General features: G+C 35.6%; 1 protein-coding gene and 1 long non-coding RNA gene across 2 annotated transcripts; both read left to right on the top strand.

Annotated features, from left to right (window-relative positions):
- Positions 1 to 10,912: 10,912 nt before the first annotated feature.
- On the top strand, positions 10,913 to 12,827 carry LOC125476974. The gene is made up of 3 exons (XR_007258257.1): positions 10,913 to 11,328; positions 11,746 to 11,812; positions 12,597 to 12,827. It is a non-coding gene; the product is annotated as an uncharacterized LOC125476974 (long non-coding RNA).
- A 5,472-nt stretch (positions 12,828 to 18,299) lies between these two features.
- Positions 18,300 to 19,982, top strand: LOC103930548 (trihelix transcription factor GT-3b-like). Its single transcript, XM_009339897.3, has 2 exons — positions 18,300 to 18,927; positions 19,252 to 19,982. Exons 1-2 carry the CDS (start codon positions 18,586 to 18,588, stop codon positions 19,798 to 19,800), a joined length of 891 nt encoding a protein of 296 aa, XP_009338172.2. The 5' UTR covers positions 18,300 to 18,585; the 3' UTR covers positions 19,801 to 19,982.
- The last annotated feature ends 4,245 nt before the right edge of the window (positions 19,983 to 24,227 follow it).

Genomic DNA, 24,227 nt, shown 5'->3' with positions numbered 1-24,227 from the left:
AATCAAATTTGTTTCCGTGCCCCTAAACTTTTGGCTATTGATTATTCTGCCTCAATTAATTAGAGAATTTGCATTTCTATCTCAATTCTTAAATTCTATTACATATTTTGTGTAATTTTTAGACCCTATTCCCTCCACCCTCTCATTATGTTCTTCTCAAAATGCACAAACAAGATTGATGGCGTTTTGGGTTTCTTATGTTTGTGTCTGTAAAGTAGAATAGTAAAGAATTTTGATTGGATACTGGATACTACGCTCCTCATTATAGGTCACATGCTAGTAACGTGATCAGTTATTATGAAAGATACCTTATATACGTTTGTTGTCAAGAAGAGTTTTATGTGATGTAAGAGTATGATAATTGAGAGCTTTTAACCAGCTGCTTGCCACTTTCCGTCTCGAAACAGCCTTTGCTTTTTGTTTGGTTGAAAACATCCCTTGCTTTTTCCTTTTTTTTCATAATTAATTATGGATATAAAACAGTGCAATTAGTTTTTAAAAGGAAAACGTGAAAACACATGATAGTTGATGAGAATTGGAGACTAAAATATCCATCAATGAGATAATGCCATAACTGGTAAAAAGAAAGAAAGAAAAAAGCTTAAAGAACTCAAGCAAACAAGGAAATATGCTTAAGCAAGGTAACGTGCAAAAATGGAAACAATTAATTGAACTCTAAACTTTTTTAATCGTTATTTCAGCTATTTTTTAACTGTGAGCTAACCTCAAGGACTTCGCAGGGGCCTCATTCTGTCTCCATATACAACATAGGGTTTTTGTTTTGATACAAGCAATAGTATAGAAAAAGAGACTCGAATATGGACTGGTTTGGTATTACTGTGTTTTAAAAAAAAAAAGCTGCTTCTGCTGTGTTGTGAGAATAAGCAGCTGTGAAATAAAGCAGCAGAGTGTTTGGTAAACTTTTTTGTAAAAGTGCTTTTGAAAAAAAAAAACAGTATTAATGTGTTTAGTAAACTTTTATGTAAAACAAATGTAAAAAAAAGCCGGTTTTTTAAAGTTAGGTTTTGCAGCTTCTTGTTTTTTACTTTTTTTCATCCAAAACTGTAAAAAAAAGCTGAAGCTGAATGTTTACCAAACACAAAAACAGCTCCTACCTTTTTTTTATACCAATTTTTTTCAGAATCACCTCAGTACCAAACCGGGCCTATATGACCTCAAATTTAGCTGTAAATGCTTTGAACCTTTTAAGCTACAACTACAAGTAATTGAACTCTAGACCTTTTTTAATCGTTATTTCAGCTTGCTTAACTGTGAGCTAACCTCAAGTGCTTCGTAGGGGCTTCATTCTATAACTATATACTACATAGGTTTTTTGTCTTAATACAAAGAGAATCGAATATATGACCTCAAATGCAATTGTAAATGTTTTTAACCATTTAAACTACAACTACAAGTGCGTTCAGTTTTATCGTAAAGATAAAGGAAGGTGTTGGCCTTGAATTATAATACATAAGTTATGAGTGTTTAATTGAGATTAAGGAGAATAATTGGAGCACCATGAGAAAAGCCAAACACAAAAGAGAGTGAGTGCTAGAATTAAGAGAAGATGTTGCTTGTTGTCCGTGGATTAGAGATTAAAGGGGGCCTTCTTGTCAACGTCTCTCTCCCTTTGAGTGGGTCTCATTTGACACTCCACCAACCGGCTTTCAACATTTTTTTTTTGTGATTTTGCTTCCAATTTGCTTTTGCTTCCCTAGAAGAACTTGATTTGTGGGGGCTTAAATCAATAATATTCAATGATCGGTTTGAATGTTATGGGCTTTATGTGAATTGCTGGGTCCGATATGTTGTATAAAACAAGGTTACATTTCCAATTGTGATTGTAATTATTTGTTCAAAATGTTGAATGAGGAGGAAAAGCGATTATGGAATAAGTACTTCTGTAAAGTTGGAACAAAAGCACCATGCAAATGAGTGAAGATCCTCTCTAGATCTCTCTATCCAGAGCCAAAAAATCCAAAGATTTGGGCCGTGGAAGATAGAAAAAGAGCGCTATGAACCCTTAATTTGTGTAAATGGGCCAGTGAAATGAGTTCATTAATGAGGATTGTAGGAATTAAAATGATTGGTCCGAATTATCGAATCCATCGACTTCAGACACAGAAATCCGAATGTCAATTCCATGCAAATATCACAACAAAGTACACTATGGGAAAGACTCATCCAGCTCTAGTTAATTACTTAACACCACTGAAGAACGTCACATTGCCATTCAAGTATCAAAATTTATGAAATGAGTTGAAGAGGAAGTGAAAGAAAACTTAGGCTATCTCGGTTGCATACACCGTCTCTTCTAACGTGAATCTTACCTCGCACAACTTTTCAACTAAGTTTTATATATCGAGATTGGAGATGCAACTGAAATTCTGACTGGATGTGCATAGGCATGAACTTACATAGTGTCCACAAAATTAATAACTTACATGCAGTCAGTGTATACATATCGGTCATCTATTATTTTTATTTATATTTCTCATCACATGATATCTCGTATCAACAACACTAACTTCATGTCGTTTTTCAGTTACGCAAAAAAAGCATGGGTAAGAAACGAAAAGAAAAGAAAAGGCTATGACATAACAAATTCAGTCCTTACTCTCTACCAAAATACTGTTGTGGTGACAGGCATGTGCTAAATAGGTCAGTTCACCATGAATGGTACTCCATTCCTTCTGAGTTAATAGGAAATTCCCCAGTTGAAAACTCAATCTTTCTGCAGTAGTTGCGCTTTTATAAGGAAATTCCCCAGTTGAAAACTCAATCTTTCTGCAGTAGTTGCGCTAGTGACTTAGACTTCCAATAGAAAACTCGATCTACTTTGTGGAGTTGCCAAAATTGTATGTTCACTGTAGGGGAAAAGCAGTTCTGGCACGAGTGCCTCTGTAAAGTTGGACAAAGGCAACATGCAATGTCACCAAGGAAGTATACAATGCACTGCAGCTAAAGAACCATATAGAGGAAAAAGAAAAACTCACTCAACTCGCTTATTTACTTTCTGAGCATTGTCGAACCCTTGTCGTTTAACGCATTTTTATATATAAAAAATTTATATTACATGTACACCATTCAATTATAAATGCAAATATCCATGTTTGTGTAATTAACTTGTCACGTGAGGGTAGGTGTGCTTGGACAACGCTTTTAACTAAGTTTTTATCGAAGAGTGGAGAAGTAACTAATATTTAGATGCTTTTAAGGCATGAACTTATATTATGTCCAATGCCCATGAAAAATAACTTTCGGGTAGTGAACCAATGCATACGAACCGTCACTTCACTTATCTCTCATTTCACATGAACTCTAGTGTCCACAGCACCGACTTCATGTTGTATATCAATTACGCGAAAAAGCATACGTAAAAAGAAACGAAAAAAAAAAAGGTACTAGGATTAATGGGCAGGTAATTGCGGTTACCCAAACCCATGAGTATTTTGCCCATCCATAGCCGCTCATCTTTCTCTCCTCACCGCTCATCTCTTTCTCATCTTCGCTGCTCATCTCTCTCTCCTCGCCCCACAAGGTGCAGTTTTACCCTTCCGATTTCATACTTATCTGATTAATTATTGATTTATTTGTTTATGAATGCTTATAAGATAGTTTCTTTGGTTTTTGCCTCGATGCAAATGAGTCATCTAGTATTCAAGATAATAACTACTTTTTGTTTTTAGAAGTTTTACTTTGTAATCATATGGATTATAATTAAAGACTTGCTTGGGTGTAGCAGAAAAATATCGTTCGTAAACTATTATTTCAATTATTGGAATTGTATGAGAACTTTAATGATTAAAATAGGAAAATGCATACTAAAATGTACCTATAACGGTGTTTATTTATCAGAAAAAGAAAATTATGACAAATTTTTCTTTTGTAATTTTCAAGTTGTTAAAATAAAAAAAAAAAAAAACATGTAGACGAGTGAACAAAGGGGTAAATGGGTAAAAAAAGGATAAACGGGTTCAAAAACGAGTAAATGGTTATGGTTAAATGGGTACACGGTTATGGTTAAATAGGTACATGGTTATGGGTATGGTTAACCGTTTATAAACGGTTATGGAGGTATGAACATAATCGGTTATGGGTAAATAACCGCGGTTACAAGCCTGCTATAATTGTTGCTCATCCCTGGAGTTATGACATAACAAATGCAATCCATGCTCCCACGTAATTGTTGTGTGAGTCTGTAGCAACGTAGTGCATTGTGTTTTTGTTGCGCAATTCACCATGGCCAAATTCCACACACTTTATTGCTAAATCAAATAAATTATAGAAGAATCAACAAATATAACTACCTGGAGAAAAATATTTGTATCATTTTCGTTCTCTAAGTGCAACTCCATTGTGGGCATTTGCCTTGTGGATTGGCTTCAATTGCAACCCTAATTGCTTGCCAAAGTGGCGCCAACTCATACGGGCTATTGAACTGAGGGGGAGCCTGTGGGAGAGCTCAGACGCAGGTCCAGGCCTGAGCGCCTGGGGAGAAATGATGCAAGGCTGACGTCAACCACGTTATAGAAAAATTTGCGTCAAAGCACGTGCAAAACCAAAACACGCCCGCGTGAGGGGCGCTTCACCAACAAGATTGTAGGCGGTGGGGCTGTGTGGCACCCTGCTCAATAGTCGTTGCTGAGAGCAACGTGGCTTCCTTTATGGCGTTGGATTTTCAATGACTCTTTTTTCTGGACCTATTGGATTTCCAACGGTCATAAAAAATTCAAACCTCCCCCAACAGCTAGATGAAGAGACACAATTTTAATCGTTTGATTTCCATATGAATGGTCCATGTTTTTCAGCTTTAAAAATAAATAAATAAATAAATAATTTGATATGTTACCGTTATGCCACGTATCACAATCTGGACTATTGGATTTCAAATTTTATGTAGAGATGTGCTATCCAGTATCCACACCCATTTTTACTTCTTACACGCCCCTTGTTAATTTCTGTCCTTTGATTTTCTTCAATTCATTCGATCCGACGGTCGAAAATTAGAAGGGTGTGAGAAGTAAAAAATGGTGTGTGGATATCACACCTTTTTTTTGTAATCCAACGGTACAAATTAATTAAGTTAATAAAATATTAAAAATTAATAAAATAATCAAAAAAATTTTCAATTTTTTATTATTATAATAAATATCTTACCATTATCTTCCACCTTACACCATATTTTCAAATACTTTCAACCACATTCTAATCTTTCTCTCACAGTTTTCATATACTTTTGTTTGCAAAAAAATGGCCAATGATGCAGGTGCAAATTGGTCGATTATTGAAGATGTTACATTGTATTCTAATTGGGTTCAAGCTACTTATGATCCAATTATGGCTAATGAGATGCAAGTTGCGAGAAATGTGAAAGAATATTCATTCCTTTTTTCTTGAGAAGATTAGTGGCAGAAGAACGGAACAATCTCTTACAAGTCATTGGAGAATACTTAACCAATCGTTTACTTCTTGGAGAGACGCCTTGGCACAATCTAGTACTAATATTTGAAGTGGCGAAAATTACGCAGATCAGGTAACAGTATATTATTTATTTGTTTGTATTATACCTAAACTCACATTAACTACTTTGATTATAATTTTTTTTTCTTCTCCCGCATTGTGTAGACACTTCAAGAACAAGTTTGCTACCATTTAAAAACAAGAACAAAAACAAATCAATCAACCGGTAGGAATATTGGAATATTGTCAAAGATTATACCAAATACAGTGTTTCAAAGAAAAAAAAGAGTTCTTCCATGAATGATTATGCAAAATATATGTAAAAACTTGCTCGCTAAGGTGAATTGACTTTGGCGCAGGAAGTGGCTAAATTTGAAGCTGATAAGGCTAGAGATGAGACAAAAACTACAGCTATTGAGAGATTATTTCAAGCTAATGAAAGAAAAAGAGAGCTACTTAGGCAAGAAAAGGAGATGCTTAGAGAAGAAAGAATGGCTCAACAAAATCATGACATTATGAACATGGCTGTAGAAAAAATGTCTCCGAATTCTAAATATTTTTGGAATTCGAAGAAACCGGACGTGGTGCGAATAAGGCGTGCAAGAGATGAGGGAGCAAGTGGAGATGGTCCTAGCACCACAAATTGGTTAGCTGATGACTGAGGAATTTGTTGTAAAATTGGAGCCCATAATTTTCCATTCACTTTGGGTTGTAATTTCGTATTTAGTTAATTTGGTACTCTATGTAATTTCGTATTTATTTAATTTAGTACTTTATTTAAACTAAGAGTATCTTTATTTAATTTGGTACTCCATTTAAAGTAAGAGCATCTTTATTCAAACAACATAAACACACCAAATAAATTACAAAAACACACCAAATAAACCTCATAAAAAACACACCAAATAAACTTAAAAAAAACACACTAAATGAACTTAAAAAACAGACTAAATAAAATTAAAAAACACACCAAATGAACTTAGAAAAACACACCAAACAAACTAAGAGCATTCTTCTTCCACCACAAGCTTGTTTTTAAGTTTCTTAAACTTGTTTCAATCCCCACAAGTGCTCTATTACCATGCTTTGTGATAGTATGAGGATTGGAATGAAGTATATCGTTGAATGAGCCTTTTATTGTAACATCCATCCTTTTCCAATGGCTCGTGTTGCAAGGGGTCTTTGATGGTGTCATGAGCACAATATATCTATGTTTTGGAATTGTTCACCGTGTCTGGTATGTTTTGGAATTGTTTATCGTGTTTGGTTCAAATTCATCAATGGCATCATAACCATACTCATCTTTCACAATCATGTTGTGAAGAATAATACACATCATCATGATGGATTAAAACGCCTTTACATCAAACAATCTGGTAACACCCCTGACAATCGCCCTAACAAGCTTGGAAGATACCAAAACAACACTCCACATCCTTCCTACACCCATCTTGACATCTTGCGAAGTGTTTTTCCTTTTCACTTTGTGAACATGACACTGTTTTGACAAATGATGTTCACATTGGGTAAATGCCGTTTGCTATATAGTATGCCCCTGAGTGTACGGTTTCATTGATTGTATATGTGACTTGAAGAGCTATTCCTTACAAAACATCATTGAACATTAGGGATGGGCAATGACATTGAGGTCATTTTGAGCTCCTGGAACACTGAAAAAAGCATACCAAATCCATGTATCAAATGATGCCACCGCCCCCAAAATGATAGTTTTGGCTCATTTTTTGTCTCCATTAGCTCCTTGCCATGCACTTGGGCATTTTTTCTAGGTCCAGTGCATACAATCGATGCTTCCAATCATGCAAGGAAAACCTTACGTCTCACCCTTCTTTAGAAGCCTTTGCAGATCATTTGTCGTGGGACTCTGGAGGTACTCTTCGATGTAGATAACTTCGATTGTGGAGTAAACCCTCATCAGGGACTCAAGAATGGTTGATTTTTCCTTCCTCACTATCTCATCCACTTGGTCTGCAAATACTCTATATGCAAGCATCTGCAAGGCAACATTAATTTTTTGCTCAGAAATGAGACCCATGACCCCAAAAGCATCATTCTTTTACACAAAGTAAGAATCATGGTTGCAAACAGTAATCATGATTTTGGTGAATAATGTTGTTGCATTCTAAAACGACGTCTAAAGTACACATCTGGGAATGCATTGTTACGGTCAAAATAATTGTCCACGAGATCCTTACCTCGTTGTTGCCTGCTTATATTAATGTTTGTTGAACACGTAGGCCTGGAGATCTCAACCACATCTTGGATGACTCAACAACAATTCTTCATCTTCCATCTTTCTCCGCTCCTCATCCTCTTATCTTCCATCTCATTTTCTCCCTCCTAGAGATTGAACATTTCTTCCTCTTGCTTAAACAATTCTTTCTCTTGCTTATCGATTTCTCACAAGATCCTTGAAGAAGACATTTGTAAAAATGATGGAGAAATTGTGAATAAAGATAGAGATTTTGAGAGATTTTGATTTTGGTGTGTGATTTCTTAGGATGGATGGTGGGTTACATGGAGAAAAAAGAAAGGATTAGGTTCTAGATTATGCCACGTGGCACACCGTGATTTGTTAAAAATCTTATCAAAATCTATCCTCAAAGATTGTAAACAGACCGTGACATATGGCGCGATGGGATTGATTAAAAAGCTTATCAGAAATCTATCATCAACTGTTCTAAATAGGTAACGACACATGATGTGATGGAATTGGATAAAAATCTTATCAAAATCAATCACCAAAAATTGTACTTTCGGATAATGACACGTGGCTTGAGCAGATCGGTTAAAAATCCAATCCGAAATTACAAATAAAATTATTTTTTATTATTTTATAAAATAAAAAATACTAATATTTTAATACGAAGTGCTTGAGTAATTAGTTCTTCGGAGTTCCCATGGAACCCGAAGCCAGTGAGCTCCCAAAAGGCCTCGTGCTAGGTAGGAATGAGAATATACATTTAAGGATCACTTCCCTGGGCGATGTGGGATGTCACAATCCACCCCCCTTAGGGGCCCGACGTCCTCGTCGGCACACCACGGCCAGGGTTAGGCTCTGATACCAAATTGTCACATCCCGGCCCGGGTGGGACGACTTCCCGGGCCCGCTCCACCACCGTAGCACGATATTGTCCGCTTTGGGCCCCCACCACGCCCTCACGGTTTTGTTTTTGGGAACTCACACGAGAACTTCCCGATGGGTCACCCATCCTGGGAATGCTCTCGTGCGCTACTTGCTTAACTTCGGAGTTCCCATGGAACCCGAAGCCAGTGAGCTCCCAAAAGGCCTCGTGCTAGGTAGGGATGAGAATATACATTTAAGGATCACTCCCCTGGGCGATGTGGGATGTCACACAGTTTATGGGTGGAGATGCAATAGGCAATTACTGTTCATTAAAGAGAGTTGTTATTCACTTGAGGGGATTGAATTGTCTATTGCCATGGAGAGCCTTTACCCATTGGAACAAACCTAACAATGCGAAAATAAAATCGGGTTGAAATTATTGTTTATGATGGAACACCTCATATGTACAGAAAAGTAGAAAAACCATATCTAGGGTTGTACTTGTAAATAAAAATCCACCACTCCTTAATTGATGGTGAAAAATAAAAACAATAACCATGATGTGCCAAAATTCAAATACTAATAGGGTGGTGCTATTTACACACTTTTTTTTATCTTTCAAATATATATATTCCTCTCAATTTTCGATCGTCGGATTGAATGAGGTTTTCCGCGGAGTATGAGGAAGTTCCATACGTTCCAAGGGAAGACAAACCGAGCCACACTAATTTTATCTTCTAAGTTGAATGCTATTAGCAATAATATTGTTTCAATTTCATATATAGTTGGCCATATTATTAAGGGAGTTATTCGTCTTTTTAAAATTAATTATGTTTGTCGTAATGCTATGATTTTGTCTTGTATATAAAATAATTTATTAGAAGTAAAATTGTTTTGTTTTCAAAGCGTAAGACTAAAAGTATATATTTGTGAAAAGACAAGTAATATTCAGAATGAATGGTAAGTGCAACTCATATACCCTTGCTCTTGCCTTGCCCTTGACCTCTTAAGACAGGTGGACTTGCTATAATAATAAGCTTTTGTTGTGGTTTTTATCACAGCATATAATTTGGCTTGACTTAAATAGCCTATTGGACTTTCGGATTCTGAGAAGTTGAACACGTTATTTCTGAAAAAGATGAGACTATAGCATCCATTGTCAATTGAGGAAGCAACAAAGTCAAAGTGTGTAATTGATTAAGATCAAAGTATCGCAATCAATCCAAGTAAAACTTCTTATGTTGTGCGTATGCTACTTCGTCATATTTTGCGTCTTCTTTGAAAAGGCCAAGTACTGCAAGCCAAGTTTGCTTCTAAGATTGTCCTAAGATATTTGTCCATTTGTCCCCTCAGATTAAAAATTACATAGTGTGGTTAATGTAGACAAATATATTTGTATGAACAAAACTAGCCTTGGAGGGCTTATCTATATATTATTAGAGAAACAAAAGGAAGGGCTTGTCTAGTCGATGTATAATTTGAGTACATGTTTTTTAACGTGCTTGTGTTTTGTAATTTATGCTAACTTTTATTTTGATCCATTCACTTATTGTGTTCAAATATATAAACCTAAACCATTTACGAGTTTATCGTGGCATATTATTTGTTTCTCTCATTTTATTTTCTCTAATTGAATATCCAGCTATAAAATGTTATCATATAATATTAATTACGACATAATGAAAACAACTTGGAATACCATAAAATTATTCCAAACAGATTATATAACATATGTTCAAACACTTTGCCAAAACATATACTTGCATAATATAAAAAATAAAATAAATAATATTGTAGGCTAAATGATTAGTTTAAAAAAGAATTGAAAATAATTATTAGGCTAAATATTGTTCAGCCAATTTATAAAAATAATTTATGATTATCGTGTTTCATGAATAAGCAGACAACAACAGGTTATTATCGTATTAAACCTGCTATACGTTCCAAAAAAATTTGACCTGAGCACTTAATTTTTTGTGGCGTATATTATTCTTCTAAGTTAAGTTGATGCAAGAGGTTCTCACAAATTTCGTCAGGTCTCGTGTTAAATGTGAAGGATATTACTTGCGTCACTCACTGTATAAATTCCACCGTCAGAACCTTTTAATTTTTTATCTTCAACTAAAGATCATTTTTACAAAGAAAAATCATTCTAATCAGAAATTGTTTAATCATTAAAAGGTATCAAATAATAATGGATAGTTCATCATACATATGTTACTTGGTATTCATAAAGTAGATGTGACAGCCCGTTCCGGATTATTCGTACCGTAGGTGTGAAATGATGATTTTGCCCTTGGTGGGTATTTGCCATTTTGGTGTGTTGTTTAGTTGTTTTTGGTGGCTGACTCTACAGTACACACACACACCCATACCACACACTCCCGTGACTCCCTCTCTCTTCCTTCTCTCAGATTTTCTTCCATTTCCTTTGCAAGTGTACGGACGAACTTCAAAACCAACCTTTCACGCACAGATCGACGTCTAGAAGGTAAGATTCGAACTCCTTGCAAGCTCTTGAGTTCATCCATACCATTTTTAGAACTTGAAACCCTCGAAAACCCTAGAACCTGAGAACCCAATTTTCATGCACTGTTCATGCACTAATCATCGTGAAGGTTTCAGTGGATTTTAAGGTCTTAGAGAGCTTTAGAATACTCTCACGAAGCTCAGGGAACAAGTTTGAAGGATTTTGGACGTCAGGATAGCAAGTTCTAAGGTTGGCCGGATTTTGCGAGGTTTCTCCGGCGAGATTCTGTGAATTTCAGGGCTTCAAAGTGGTAAGGTTTTGTTCTACTCGTTGTAAACTTCATTTTGGTATCAATTTCATGGAATTTGGTTGAGAAATGAAGAAGATATGAAGTTTTGAAAATTTTCCAGTTTCCGGTGAAAATTCGTGTTGTAGACGGCGGGTATATATAACGGTATATTCCATTTTTGGACAGAATATTCCCTAACGACATTAGGGTTACCACACGTGTCCGCGCGTGGCTGGCGCGTCTGGCCCTGCCTTGGCCAGCGCGTGGCGGCGCGTGGGTGGTCAGAAAATTATTTTAAAAATATGGAGATGTTCGTGAGGTTGAGTAGACCACGTTGGTGTATTCACACACACCCCATTTGAGCATTGTATGAGAAGTTATTACCTAGTTTTGATTATGTTCTTTAAATTGACGTTTTTATAGTTGTTTGGCATATAGGTGAGATCTATTCTGAGGACGAGCGCAGTCACTCAAGGCAAGAGGGTTACAACCCTTCCACATATCAGTGAGTGAGCTTTTGGTTTTCCGTATATACCTATATACTTGTGGTTTTTCCCAGAAAATGATATGGAATGTTTATATGTTTTAAATGTCATGCATAGCGTTTGCCTATTTATTTATGCATTAGTAGTTGCATATATGTATGTTTAGTGCAGCGGACGCACATGTAAGTTCCAGGTAAGTTTATGGTTTATGGTTGTGAATTAGTGGTTATGTGAGATGCATAGAGAGCTCATAACATGCACCCCCGGTGTCAGTGCTCCTGCCCAGAGTAGGGCATAGTCCTTCACTTGATGTTCACCACTTGCATCACACGCTCATCTTGGATCTAAGTTAAGTGCACAGTCCTGTCGTATAGACCACTATAGGTGGTTCCGACTCGTAGGTGACCCGCAATTATTCGCTCAGTCTTCACGTGATCGTAGCACTTGAGTGTATTTATTTACACCCAGTCCTGTCGTACAAACCATTTTAGGTGGTTCCGACTCGTGTGCAGGAATAGTTAGTGAGTTGGGGATTTGAGCTCTAGATTCAGCCGTACAGGTCATGTTAGGTGACTCCGGCTGACATGTTACATTGCATTGATTAACATTACCTGGGTTACTTACATTTTATGTGGAGGCATTCGACATGGCATATTTCTGAACATGTTTTCGATATATGTGTATATTCTATTTTCTGGGAAACTATACAGGTTTTACGGTGAGGGGTTAGAACTTTTGATAATGAAATGATTTTGAAAAGCTTTGTTTTTACCCACTCACACTTTCTGTTTTGCGCCCTTCCAGGTTCTAGTTTGGTTTGCTCTTTTGATGGCTTACGAGGAATCCACGGCATATCTGACAGATTATCTCCAGTGTAGGACCACCTCTGTGTGTGTTTAGTTAGTGTTTATTCCTCTGGACTGCAATAGGTTTTCTGTGCTCTGAATATTGTTTTTCACATTTACACTTGCACTTGTACGTTAACTACATTGTTTTGTAGTTTGATTTTTATTTATTCATACTTTTATTATTATATTTTGCTTCCGCACTGTGCACATGGCTACGTGTGACATCCCATATCGTCCAGGAGAGTGATCCTTAAATGTATATTCCCATCCCTACCTAGCACGAGGCCTTTTGGGAGCTCACTGGCTTCGGGTTCCATGGGAACTCCGAAGTTAAGCGAGTAGTGCACGAGAGCAATCCTATGATAGATGACCCACTGGGAAGTTGCTCGTGAGTTCCCAAAAACAAAACCATGAGGGAATGGTAAGCCCAAAGCGGACAATATCGTGCTACGGTGGTGGAGCGGGCCCCAAAAGTGATCCACCCCAGGCTGGGATGTGACACTATGTCACCCTCACGTGACGGCCAGCACACCTTGATTTCGGTTGGGGTGTGTCAGCAGATTTCTTCCATACATTTGAATGACTAAATTTCTGATTCAAATGATTTTTTGTAGGGTTGATTACGTCTACGGTACCTTACTAATAAAAACTAAGGTATCAGTACCATTTAATTGGAACGTTAAATTGTAATGCGGTAATATCCAACTATAATATACTATCCTAACAATGTAATCTAACGTCCACGTCATAAAAGGCAAAATTGGTACAGTAATATCAAACTTCATTTTGGTGTAATTAAATATGTCAAGATAATTATGTAAACTTTCAATGTAATTTTGAACCATCATAGTGTATCGTCTTAAATGGTATCGATCCCTTTATTTTTATAATAAGGTACTGTAGAATTTCCTAAAATAAAATATGAAATTTATATGATAGAGAAATGCATTAATCGCACCGCATTCTCCTTGTAATGAAATATTATCCAAATCTGAATACCGACCAAATTTTTTCTTGAGTGTTTCCAAACGCGTCAAGTTAATACCCTTGGATTGGACTTTTGTTGCACCACTTTGTACAGAAAACCAAATTAACGCCAACATCTTCGGTTAATTATTTACTGCGCGTTATGCATGCACACCTGCACAGCTTGACCATCGCTTAATTTGGTGGCCAATTTGAAGACACCAACTGAGGTACCCGCTCCCTTTTTTATTTAACTCAACAAATTAGTTGTTGTTTTCTACCTAATCAGGGAGAATAGGGTTTGCCCTGTGAGCTTAGGGCTAAATTCAACCACTATATACTACCAATCACGTTAATGTCCTACTTAATTATAAGCTTACATTTTCTTTTTCAGACGATATATATGAAAGTCAACTAGGGTTTCTTGGCACACCCCTTAAAATTACTTGTTCCTATGTTCTCCTTTTCAGATGATATATGAAAGCCAACTAAGGTTGCTTTGCACACCATTGAAATTTGACTTGTTCATCACTTATAACCCTTTGAATTTGAAGGAGCAAAATCATACTTAGTAAGGTTTGCTTGAGTCAAAGTCATTTCAATTTCTAACTACAAATATTGACAATCGCTAAAAGAAATAACTAAAAATATTGTCATTTTAGTTTATTTTTCTTTACGGTTTCCACTAGTGTATAATGTGTAGTAGGTGAAGTGTGTTCACCAATTTAAGGTAATTAATAACTTTTTTTTTATGGACAATTTCTTAAACATCTCCACTTCTAGATTTGAGAATATCCAAAATATGAGAAAGTTATTAATGTACGAGAATATGGTTCTAAATATTACCACCAAACAATTATTGGCCTTTGCGGGAACGTTATCTATTTTCTTAGTCAGACCTTCTTCTTCTACCTTTTCGGCTCTTATTCTCATCTTTCAACCTTGCACAGTGATCAAAATCGTTTTTTAGTCCATTGATCAACTCTGCAAAAAAATCACCCAAATTATAAATCATGCAATTGAGGTTAACGTTGTCAATTTAAGTATTTAACTAAAGAACATTGTCCTAACACTACTGAATCAGAGTTATGAATCTATAATTATGTAGAAAAACTATGAATTGCAGAAGAGAAAAAAGATGAATTGCAGAAGAAGAAAGCAAGAGAGAAAGAGAGAGAATTGAATCACAATGGTTTCTAATTAATGAACCGAAGGCAATACAGTAGTAGTGTATGTATACTAGTACAGTGATAACTACCAAACCTGTGTGGCAATACAGTCCAATCCTATTCAATCCAACTCGTTACACCATGGCAAGCTTAACTAACATAAACCAATGTGCTAATGTCATCTGGATATTCAATTATATTGGTTATTACATAGTTCGTCTATATATTTGGATAAATGTGTGATGACTAAACGATTTTAGATTTTAGTAGTTTTGAGAGAGTTGATATTTAAAGGTTGGCCTTAAAAATAGAGGATTTAGATGATTGTCTAACGTTGTAAAATGTGAAGAACAATTGAAGAGATTAAACGGAAATGTAACTAGTTTTCTCATCATCTCAAAAGAAGAAGAAAAAAAAAAAAAAAGAAGAGATTGGATAAGTGTAAAATTAGAGTTGATGACAAGTTTAAACTTATTAAGGCAATGGTGTGGTCAATCGAGAGATTTTTCCGTGTGTTGAAATATAGACAGAGCACTACATGTTATTATACAATTGAAGAAAATCTTTCTCATTAAAGTGTCATCTAATCTTATAATGACATGCAATACTCCGATCTATATTCTGGACACATTGAAAATTTTCTCTAATCCACCACGGTACACCGTTCGTCCTTCCAACGAAAACAACTTGCTTTCACCCTGGTCTCACCATAGAAACACACAAATACAACACCATCACATTCAACAAAAGACGTTCTACCTCCCAATTCAAATTGCGAAATTCCACAAAATCCACCTAAGTCGGTCATCCACCGCACTCCTTCCCTCCGTTTCTCCTCCAAGTGTCCATGACCATTTTGGTAATCTATCAACCGAGAATATCTTGATATAACATTCTCGGGTCAAATAATTCGAATGGGTCACACCAGGCACAAGTGTGAACCATGAGACTGGTGGGTCCAAGGCATTTCTCGTTTATCATATCTGCATGCAGGCCACGTGGAAATACATGGTAGGCGTCAAGTTGTCAACACACGAGATATTGCAGAATAACGCGTGGCTGATTAAAATAATAACGGCCCACAGAGAGTGTCTAGACTTTGGAGGAGATGGATCGACTGCCCTCCACTCTTCGTACCTTCTCATGCCCTTCTGTTTTATACGATCACGATTAAATCACGTTAAAATTTATTTTTTATCTTATTATTTTTATAAAAAAAATTAATATAAAATGTTAACGTGGTTTAACCGTAACAGCACAAAATAGAAGAACATGGGAAAGGGAGAGCAGACAATCCATCTCTGACTCTAGAGACAATAAAATTTTATTGTGGTACGGTAAAAACAATTTAAATTAATACTCTATAATAGACTAGCTTCTTGAAGGTTTTAAAAAAATTGTCTCAATTTGAAATCAGTTGTGTATTGGAATAAATTTTATATTGTAATTTGTCGTATTTTAAGGAGACACGTCTTGATATATAGTTATATTTGTCAATAAGTACAAAAATATGCAAGACATAAAATACATAGCTCAAAAAATCCTATTTAGAAAATACATTAATCATTTATATATTGCAATAAACTCCATATGATAAATAAGTTATAATTTTTCTTGGCCCCATATTAAAGAAGCACGATTTCAAATGGTTATAATTATCAATGAATACAAAATATATGAGAAACAAAATACTTGGCACGCAAGAAATCCTATTTAGAAAATACAACATTTTTTTTTAAGTTTCGAGGAGGGAGGCTACCTCATTCTAGGGTTAGAAAGTACCACAAGCTTCTTTGAGGACATACAGAGGGGGTCTTTGCCCCCCTTTTTTGGGTTTTACAGATCGCCCAGGCAATGAGATTCGCACCTAATTAAACATTGGTCTAACGAAGAGAACGATCCTTATTAATTCAACCAATCCTAATTGGCAATAACACATTCATTAAAAATAAATAAGTCAATAAATAATTTTTTTTTTGTTACACCTTAAGTAACTTATATAAAGTTAAAAATTGGTTTGGTACCAACCGTATAACTTTAGAGAGGCTATACTGTAGTAACACTTTCCAATTTTAACAATTTTATTCTATTATTATATAGTTGAAAAAATGAAATCCTTTTAGTTATATGATCAAAATTGTACATAATTAAAAAACTATCACGAATGTAGTACAAAAACCGGAAATAACGTTTCCCCTTCAAACAATTAGAAAGTGATTTAAAAGGTGTAGTTTACATAAATTAGATTTGTAACACTTACAAAAGAAAAACCTCAAAACAATTGAGCCTAACTAATAATATATATCGAAAGCTATCTCTTTGATAGATCTGACAAATTAACTCATTGAGTTCTTAATGAGTAGCCAATGAGTTTAATGTAATGGTAATATTGATAGTTAGTGAGAATAGTAGTAGTGATGACAATGTAATACACCTTATTACAATGAAATCAAACTAAATAGGTACTCGTTATGCCATTGAGTACCGATTAAAAACCTAATGGGTTAATTTGTCAGGTCCAATAAAAGAAAGACGTCATGTACCTAAAAATGTGGTATCAAGCAATAAAAGGAGTTTTAAGTAAGGGTAATGCTAAGGAGACTAAATTTGAAGACAATTTTAGAAACTAAAGTACATGGAAGCTGATGATTGATTTATTATTTAAGTGTTGATAAATTTGCTCATTCATATTGGCTACACATTTATTTTGCAAGTTTAGTCTACAAATTTAATATACCTAACATTACTCTTAAATAAAAAGGTATAAACATTTTTAAATATGTAACTAAAGAGCTGATTTTTACAAACTTCTAATTTCTCATACACTGATTTTATTTCCGACAAGTAAAAGTCTTTTCTTTTCCTAGTAAAACTCAGCGCATAAACATGATAATACAAGTGACATTACAACAAAAAAAAAATCTCTTCAAGATATAAACATAAATCCTTTTGCACCTTTAGATGTAAAAGTTCATGCAAAAGCTTGCAAATCAAGGTCCTTGCCGCTTTGTGACCCACGGAATATCTGGAAGCGACCCCCCTCCCACTTTCTCTAAATTTATTGTCACCTTCACACGCATCAAAAAGCAAATACCAGAAACTTGAAGAACAAAAACTTGATAAATTAAAATCGTTATTCACACACTCGTTTATATCTTCCGTATAACGTTGTTAATTTTTTATAATTAATTATTTTCAATTCGTCCAATTCGCTAGCCAAAATTGAGAGAACTGTGTAAAGAAGCAATTAAAAGGCAATTAAAAGGCTTGGAGTCCAAGATTAAAAAAAAAAAACAGGGTGCTGAGAGCAAGACTTTTCTCGTAAGCGTGACGACACGTAAACGCAATGGGAACAAATGGGATCATGTATGTACACTAAAACAAAAGATAGAGAGAGAAAATAGAGAGAGAAACAGAAAAGGAAAATGAGTTTCCGCGTAGACAGATGAGAAGCTAAACAGCAAGAAGCAATTGAGAAACACAATATAAAATAAAAGCTTTTCTTTTCCTTCCTTCTCTTTCTCTCCTTTTTCTTTGTTTTAATTCGTTCTTTTTTCTGAATTCTATCAAATCTGAACGAAAAATAATTAAACTGCGCTTTCTTGAAGCGATTAAAAAAAAAAAAAAAAGATGATCAAAATCTCTCTCTTTCCTTTTCGTCCTTATGGATTCACACCTTCCATTCACACCAACCTTCATATAATCAAAGCTTTATCCTTCTCTTTCTTTCTTTGAGTCCCATCGGCTTTTCCGAACCACAAAAGCTTCATCTTCACGATAGCGCTTTTGTTTAAGATTACGTTTGTTGTCATGGAACATCATCCTCATCATTTCCAACATCACCACCAGCAGCAACATCATCCCCAGCAGCTTCAGCTTCAGCTTCAACAACAACAGCAGCAGCAGCTTCAACAGCAGCATCCTAGTACTGCAACTGTACAGGTGGACGCGAGTGATAGGTTTCCTCAATGGAGCGTTCAGGAGACGAAGGACTTGCTTCTGATCAGAGCCGAGCTCGATCAGACTTTTATGGAGACAAAGAGAAACAAGCTTCTGTGGGAAGTGATTTCTACGAAGATGAAGGAAAAGGGTCACCATCGCAGCGCAGAACAGTGCAAGTGCAAGTGGAAAAACCTCGTTACTCGTTACAAGGTAGACATGTTACTAAACCCAAATAATTACTAGATTAAAATTATATCTATCTAATTAAACTAATTAATCTTCCATCTAATCAACACACACACTTTGAAAACATACTAATTCATTTAAGGATTTGCTTTTCCTTATTTCCTCAACCAAAATCTTCAAAGGTTAGTGAGAACGAACCGAAGACCTTGGGTGTATGAGTAAATGTTTTTTAATAAGCTGAGCTACAAGCCCTTGCAAAGCTTTACCACACAGCCTTCATGCGTTTGATAAGTATACAGTGCTATTATGTACGTATTTATTTCTTGCTTTGTGATTATATATAATTAGGGTTGTGAGACAATGGAGCCGGAAGCTATGAGGCAGCAATTCCCGTTTTACAATGAGCTACAAGCGATTTTCGCTGCACGGATCCAGAGAATGCTGTGGGCAGAAGAAAGCGGAGCTGCAAGCGGGTCGAAGAAGAAAACTCTTTCTTCAGACGATGAGGAAGATAACGAGGATAGCGAGGCAGAGAATAAGGGAAGCACGGCGAGGAACAAAAAGAAAAAGGTGAAGATGAGCAATATCGGAAGCAGCGGTACTAGTGGGAGTGCAAGTGGAAATAATGTGAGGGAGATATTGGAGGGGTTCATGAAGCAACAAATGCAAATGGAAATGCAATGGAGGGAAGAGTTTCAAGCAAGGGAGAACGAGAGGCGGTTAAAGGAGATGGAGTGGAGGCAGAGGATGGAAGCGTTGGAGAACGAGAGGATAATGATGGAGACGAGATGGAGGGAGAGGGAGGAGCAAAGGAGATTGAGGGAGGAGGCTAGAGCCGAGAAGAGGGATGCTCTTATAACTGCTTTGCTAAACAAGCTTAGAAGAGAGGATATGTAGCAAGCATTATGAAGACCCGGTTTAGAGGTTTGTTAATTAATTCTCAATTAGCTAGAAACTGGAACTAATCATTTTGGACATGTCCATTATGATGATACTGATCCATCTTCTTCTGTTTTGCCTACTGAGGCTTTTCATTAATTTATTGCTAGCTAGTTAGTGAAAGAAAGGTTCATTCGTTCTCTCGATCGTTTTCATAATTATAAGTTTTACCCTAGTGATTTTGATCTTTAATTATCATGCACATCTATCAACAAATAAAATTCGAGGATTATTTGATCACCATGGAAGTCTTAATATAAATTAAATATAAACAAATAAAATTCAAGGATTTTATTTGATTGCCATGGAAGTCTTAATATATCTACATGCATGAAGATTGAAGAGAAATGTGGTTGCCAATATTGGCTTCAAGAGTAAGCACGCGAAATTGAAATTTCATTCATGTAGGTTATTGAGATTTACATATTCTACTACTACTATATGCAGTAAAGGTAGATCCATGCATGAAATATATACGGTCCTTATATATTTAAGGTAGTGAGGTGCATGTACATGTGTAAGTGGCTGAAGAAAAACGTGGAAAATCGAAACATCTAAATCATCTGCATTAACTATAGTATTCTGTATCTGAAATTTTATTGATAGATATAGTTTTGTTTCCTCCATCCCTGAATACATATGCAGGTCGGGGTGCTGGATGAGTTATGAATATTTTTATATCATATATATATAGATGCATGATCTGATGCAACTATATATTAAGGTTCAAGTAGTAACATGTACATGAGAATGTTCGAGCCACTTTAGACAGTTTGACATATGATGTTGTTAGACATAGTGTATCAATCTAAGCTATCTCTGATGCAACTTGATCGACAATCTATAACATATGCTATAGCCGTTTTCATTTGTCTTTTCTTGAAAACTATACATTGTTGAATTTTTGTTATCTTCTCAATCGGTCCTCTATACATAATCCTACTTCCGACCGGGAATGTAATTTGCTTCAATGGAATTTCTCTAGGTCGATTGGAAATTTCTCGTGTGATATTAGTGGACCAATTTTGTCTGGTCTATAACGTAATAGGACTTTCAATTTGAAGGTGTTCATACTCTTAGAAAGCATACACACGAGTGTGAAGTAGAGCTTGTATAGCTGGACCACGAGTCCAAGACACATTTCCAAGACCGTGTTTTGAGATTCTCAAGCATTGAGTTCTCTTTTGACACTCTAGCATTTTACACGGTTACACTTACACCCATCGATATCAAGGTAACAAATATATGTGTATATATCCCTACAAAATATGCGGTTAAATGCGGCATACATCAAATGGGCTGTCGATTCGAATTTAAAGTATTTATAATTCCTAGTTTGACATCTTACTTCCATGAAAATGCCCTTTTTTGTCTTATAATTCAAATTCAACGGAAGCCAGCTATTCTAATCATTTTGTGATAACAAGACCACCAGCGAGTTGTAAAATAATCGATTCAAAGCGTTTTTGCAGTTAAACTGGGAGTGCCAAATTCATATTCAAACGAAAAAAGGTATCGAGAGATCCTGAAAAAAACGTTGTTTACGAAGGAGAGATTGATCTAATCCAAATATTCCTTCAAAGTTTCCATTGCAAATTAAACAACAAATATACAAAAATGAGAAAGCCATGTGCGATGTGTCATACCCTAGCTTCTTCCATCTGCGATAGCAGCAAAAGGGACATATCGAATAATGCTAGTAATAATCTTGGTCTCCAAGTTTCACATATATACAGAATCTGTTCTATTGAGGTCCAGCTATTTTTCAGACGTACGTTACCGTGTTTTTCCCTCCCTGTGTCGCTGCCGCTTCTCTATCTCTAGCTGTCACGTATAATTACAGGTCATGACTTTGTGTATTTTTCACCGACGCATGTAAATATAGGATTTTGTGCTGAACAATTCGGTGGTCCAAATATGCATGCATGTTTGCCGCCGTGGAGAACCTTAGCTTTGGTTGCAGATATGTGCAAATATCGATCGGATATATAGATACCCAAAGTTGTAATTTGATTGTTAGTACCATTTCTTGTCAATTTGTTGTGCAATGCATTCTGCTGGACCACTGATATCAGCACAAGCATACTGGAGCCTACTATTTCTTTTTATTTTTTATATTTTTTGCTTGAAAAGTCTTCACTTGTTCACAAGTTTTAACAGCATCTTCAACGGGAGAAGTTGTGTAAAGGAGGTTTTTGGCTCCAAGCTAAGTGGGGTTAATTTCAATATGTAAAAAGATGTTTAAATCTGAATCTACATATTGTTTGGCAACTATAACCTGATGTATTTACACAGTTTGCGCATGAACAATAACAAGGAGTGTGAAAAGAGATTGACATAACTCCTCACTTTGATTATTGAGATTGACAATTAATAGAAGTGGTCCCTAATTTTTCACCATAAATCATTTGGGTCTTTCAGTGGAAAATCCCCATTAAATAGAAAGCAAGTGGAGAGGTTGATTGGACAAAAATATCCTCAATTTAATGGAGATTTTTCATGTAAAGACCAAAATAATTAACGGTGGACAAACTCATGAACCACTTATATTGATTTTCAATCTCAATGACCAATTAAATTGAGGAGCTAATTATGTTAATCCCAAGAACCATTTTGGCTAAAAAGTCTTGGTTCTTATTAGACTTGTGGATGTGTTTTAAATGTAGGAAGTTGAGGTTTCACTATAAAATTAATCAGAAATACAGGAAGTAACCAAATTATTCTAAGCACATGCAAAGTTTCGTTTATCTCCGATGTCGAATTTGTACTCTCAACACTAATTTCAAACTTTTAACAATGTGAACTGATCTAATGTGCTACATTTGTCAACAATTATTTGGAGTAATGATATCAGTCTCCATTTTGTTGAATGAACTTCTGAACTCAATTGTGATAAAATAGTTGTTGGTTGACAAGAGAAAAATGCGAGTTTGTGGTGCTTTCCTACGAAACTATTGAAAATTAATTTTTCTTTTATATATTATGAACTTCAACTTGGCAACCCACATGGTTACTATTATAGGTGTAGTCGGCAGGAAAGCTTTTGTTTTGCATATTTCAATGCCATGGAATGTCTGCAATTATGCGTGCCACTTCTTAAGTTTGACCAGCTTGTATATTGAGGTGATGTTAACAAGATTACATAATCCAACTCTCTAATAAAAATAATCTCTCCCGTTTAACAAGTTCTGCCGGGCCTTGATTAATTAGTATAATCTCTTTTTTGAATGTAATCACATGGTTACAGTCCTCTTCTTTTATTTAATACTAATAAAAAGAAAAAATAATCGATATCGTATCATGTATTTGACTTTCTACAAATCTAGACTAATATGTTATATGGAAAATGGGAACGGACTTTTCTTGACGTGCCACTACTTTTGTCAAACATTGGAAAATTCGTAAGCTTCTTGGAAATTATTTGCTAATTATTAATTAAAAAGAAAATTAATGAAAATGACTTGAAAATTTTAAGTTTAACGATAAGGACAAAATAAAGGGTAAAGTGAATAGTATCATAATTGACTTTTTAGTGTAAAAATTTGATTTTTCGTTAAAATAAACAGTACCGGAAAATTTTCGTTAAAGTTCCCTTAATTAAAATGGACCACGGGAATTCGGAATTCTCACAATTTAATAAGATACTAGAATCTCTCCAAACGTATATATAGATTTTTTTTCATGCGAAGCAATAGAGTTTTTAATTGATAATTAACGAATGCTTTTAAGATAATATTACGTCCCATACGGATGCTCATGATAAGCCGGCACTTATCTCCTAAGATACAACAATCTTCCGTCCTTGTGATAGTAGCACTCCAAACCACAATAACAAGCGAACCCAACTCTCTCAACGACTCTAAGAACAAACTTTTTTTTTCTCTTTAAAAGGAGGAGGTGGCAAGTCACGGTTATCCATCCTTTCTGAAGGCGGGAAAACTGACAAAGGCATTTCAGCCTCCTCTGATCACAAATCTAGCTTTTACACCAGCAATGGGTTTCAAACCCGAGACCTTCGATTTTTAGTTTGAAGAAAGCCTCACAATCCGTCATTCACCAACTCGTGGTTCTAAGACACGGACTTAATTGAGTGCTTAAAATGATGCATGTTTAATATGAAAGTGTAGTTGTGAGTGAATTAAATATCTTTGTCAGGGGAACAGATCGAAGCCTATCGCTAGGAATTTCATATCTGTCGATGAAAGGATATAAACCAATAATTCAAAGGATACAAACCAATTCAAAGGATACGTTCCAAAAGTATCTTCTGTATCTGATGAGAAGTACCCTTTCGTCATCCAATTCTTCCATCAGTGCCCAGTTGATCCATCCCTCCTTTGATTCCAGGAAGTGTAAAACCCAAAGCCACAATTACTATAGCGGCA

This window comes from the organism of the source record quoted next, unplaced genomic scaffold (genome assembly GCF_019419815.1).
Source record: "Pyrus x bretschneideri cultivar Hongxiangsu unplaced genomic scaffold, Pyrus_bretschneideri_v1 Contig2, whole genome shotgun sequence".
NCBI lineage: Eukaryota > Viridiplantae > Streptophyta > Magnoliopsida > Rosales > Rosaceae > Pyrus > Pyrus x bretschneideri.
The sequence above is the reverse complement of the archived record's forward strand: the minus strand, read 5'-3'. Positions and strand labels throughout refer to the sequence as shown.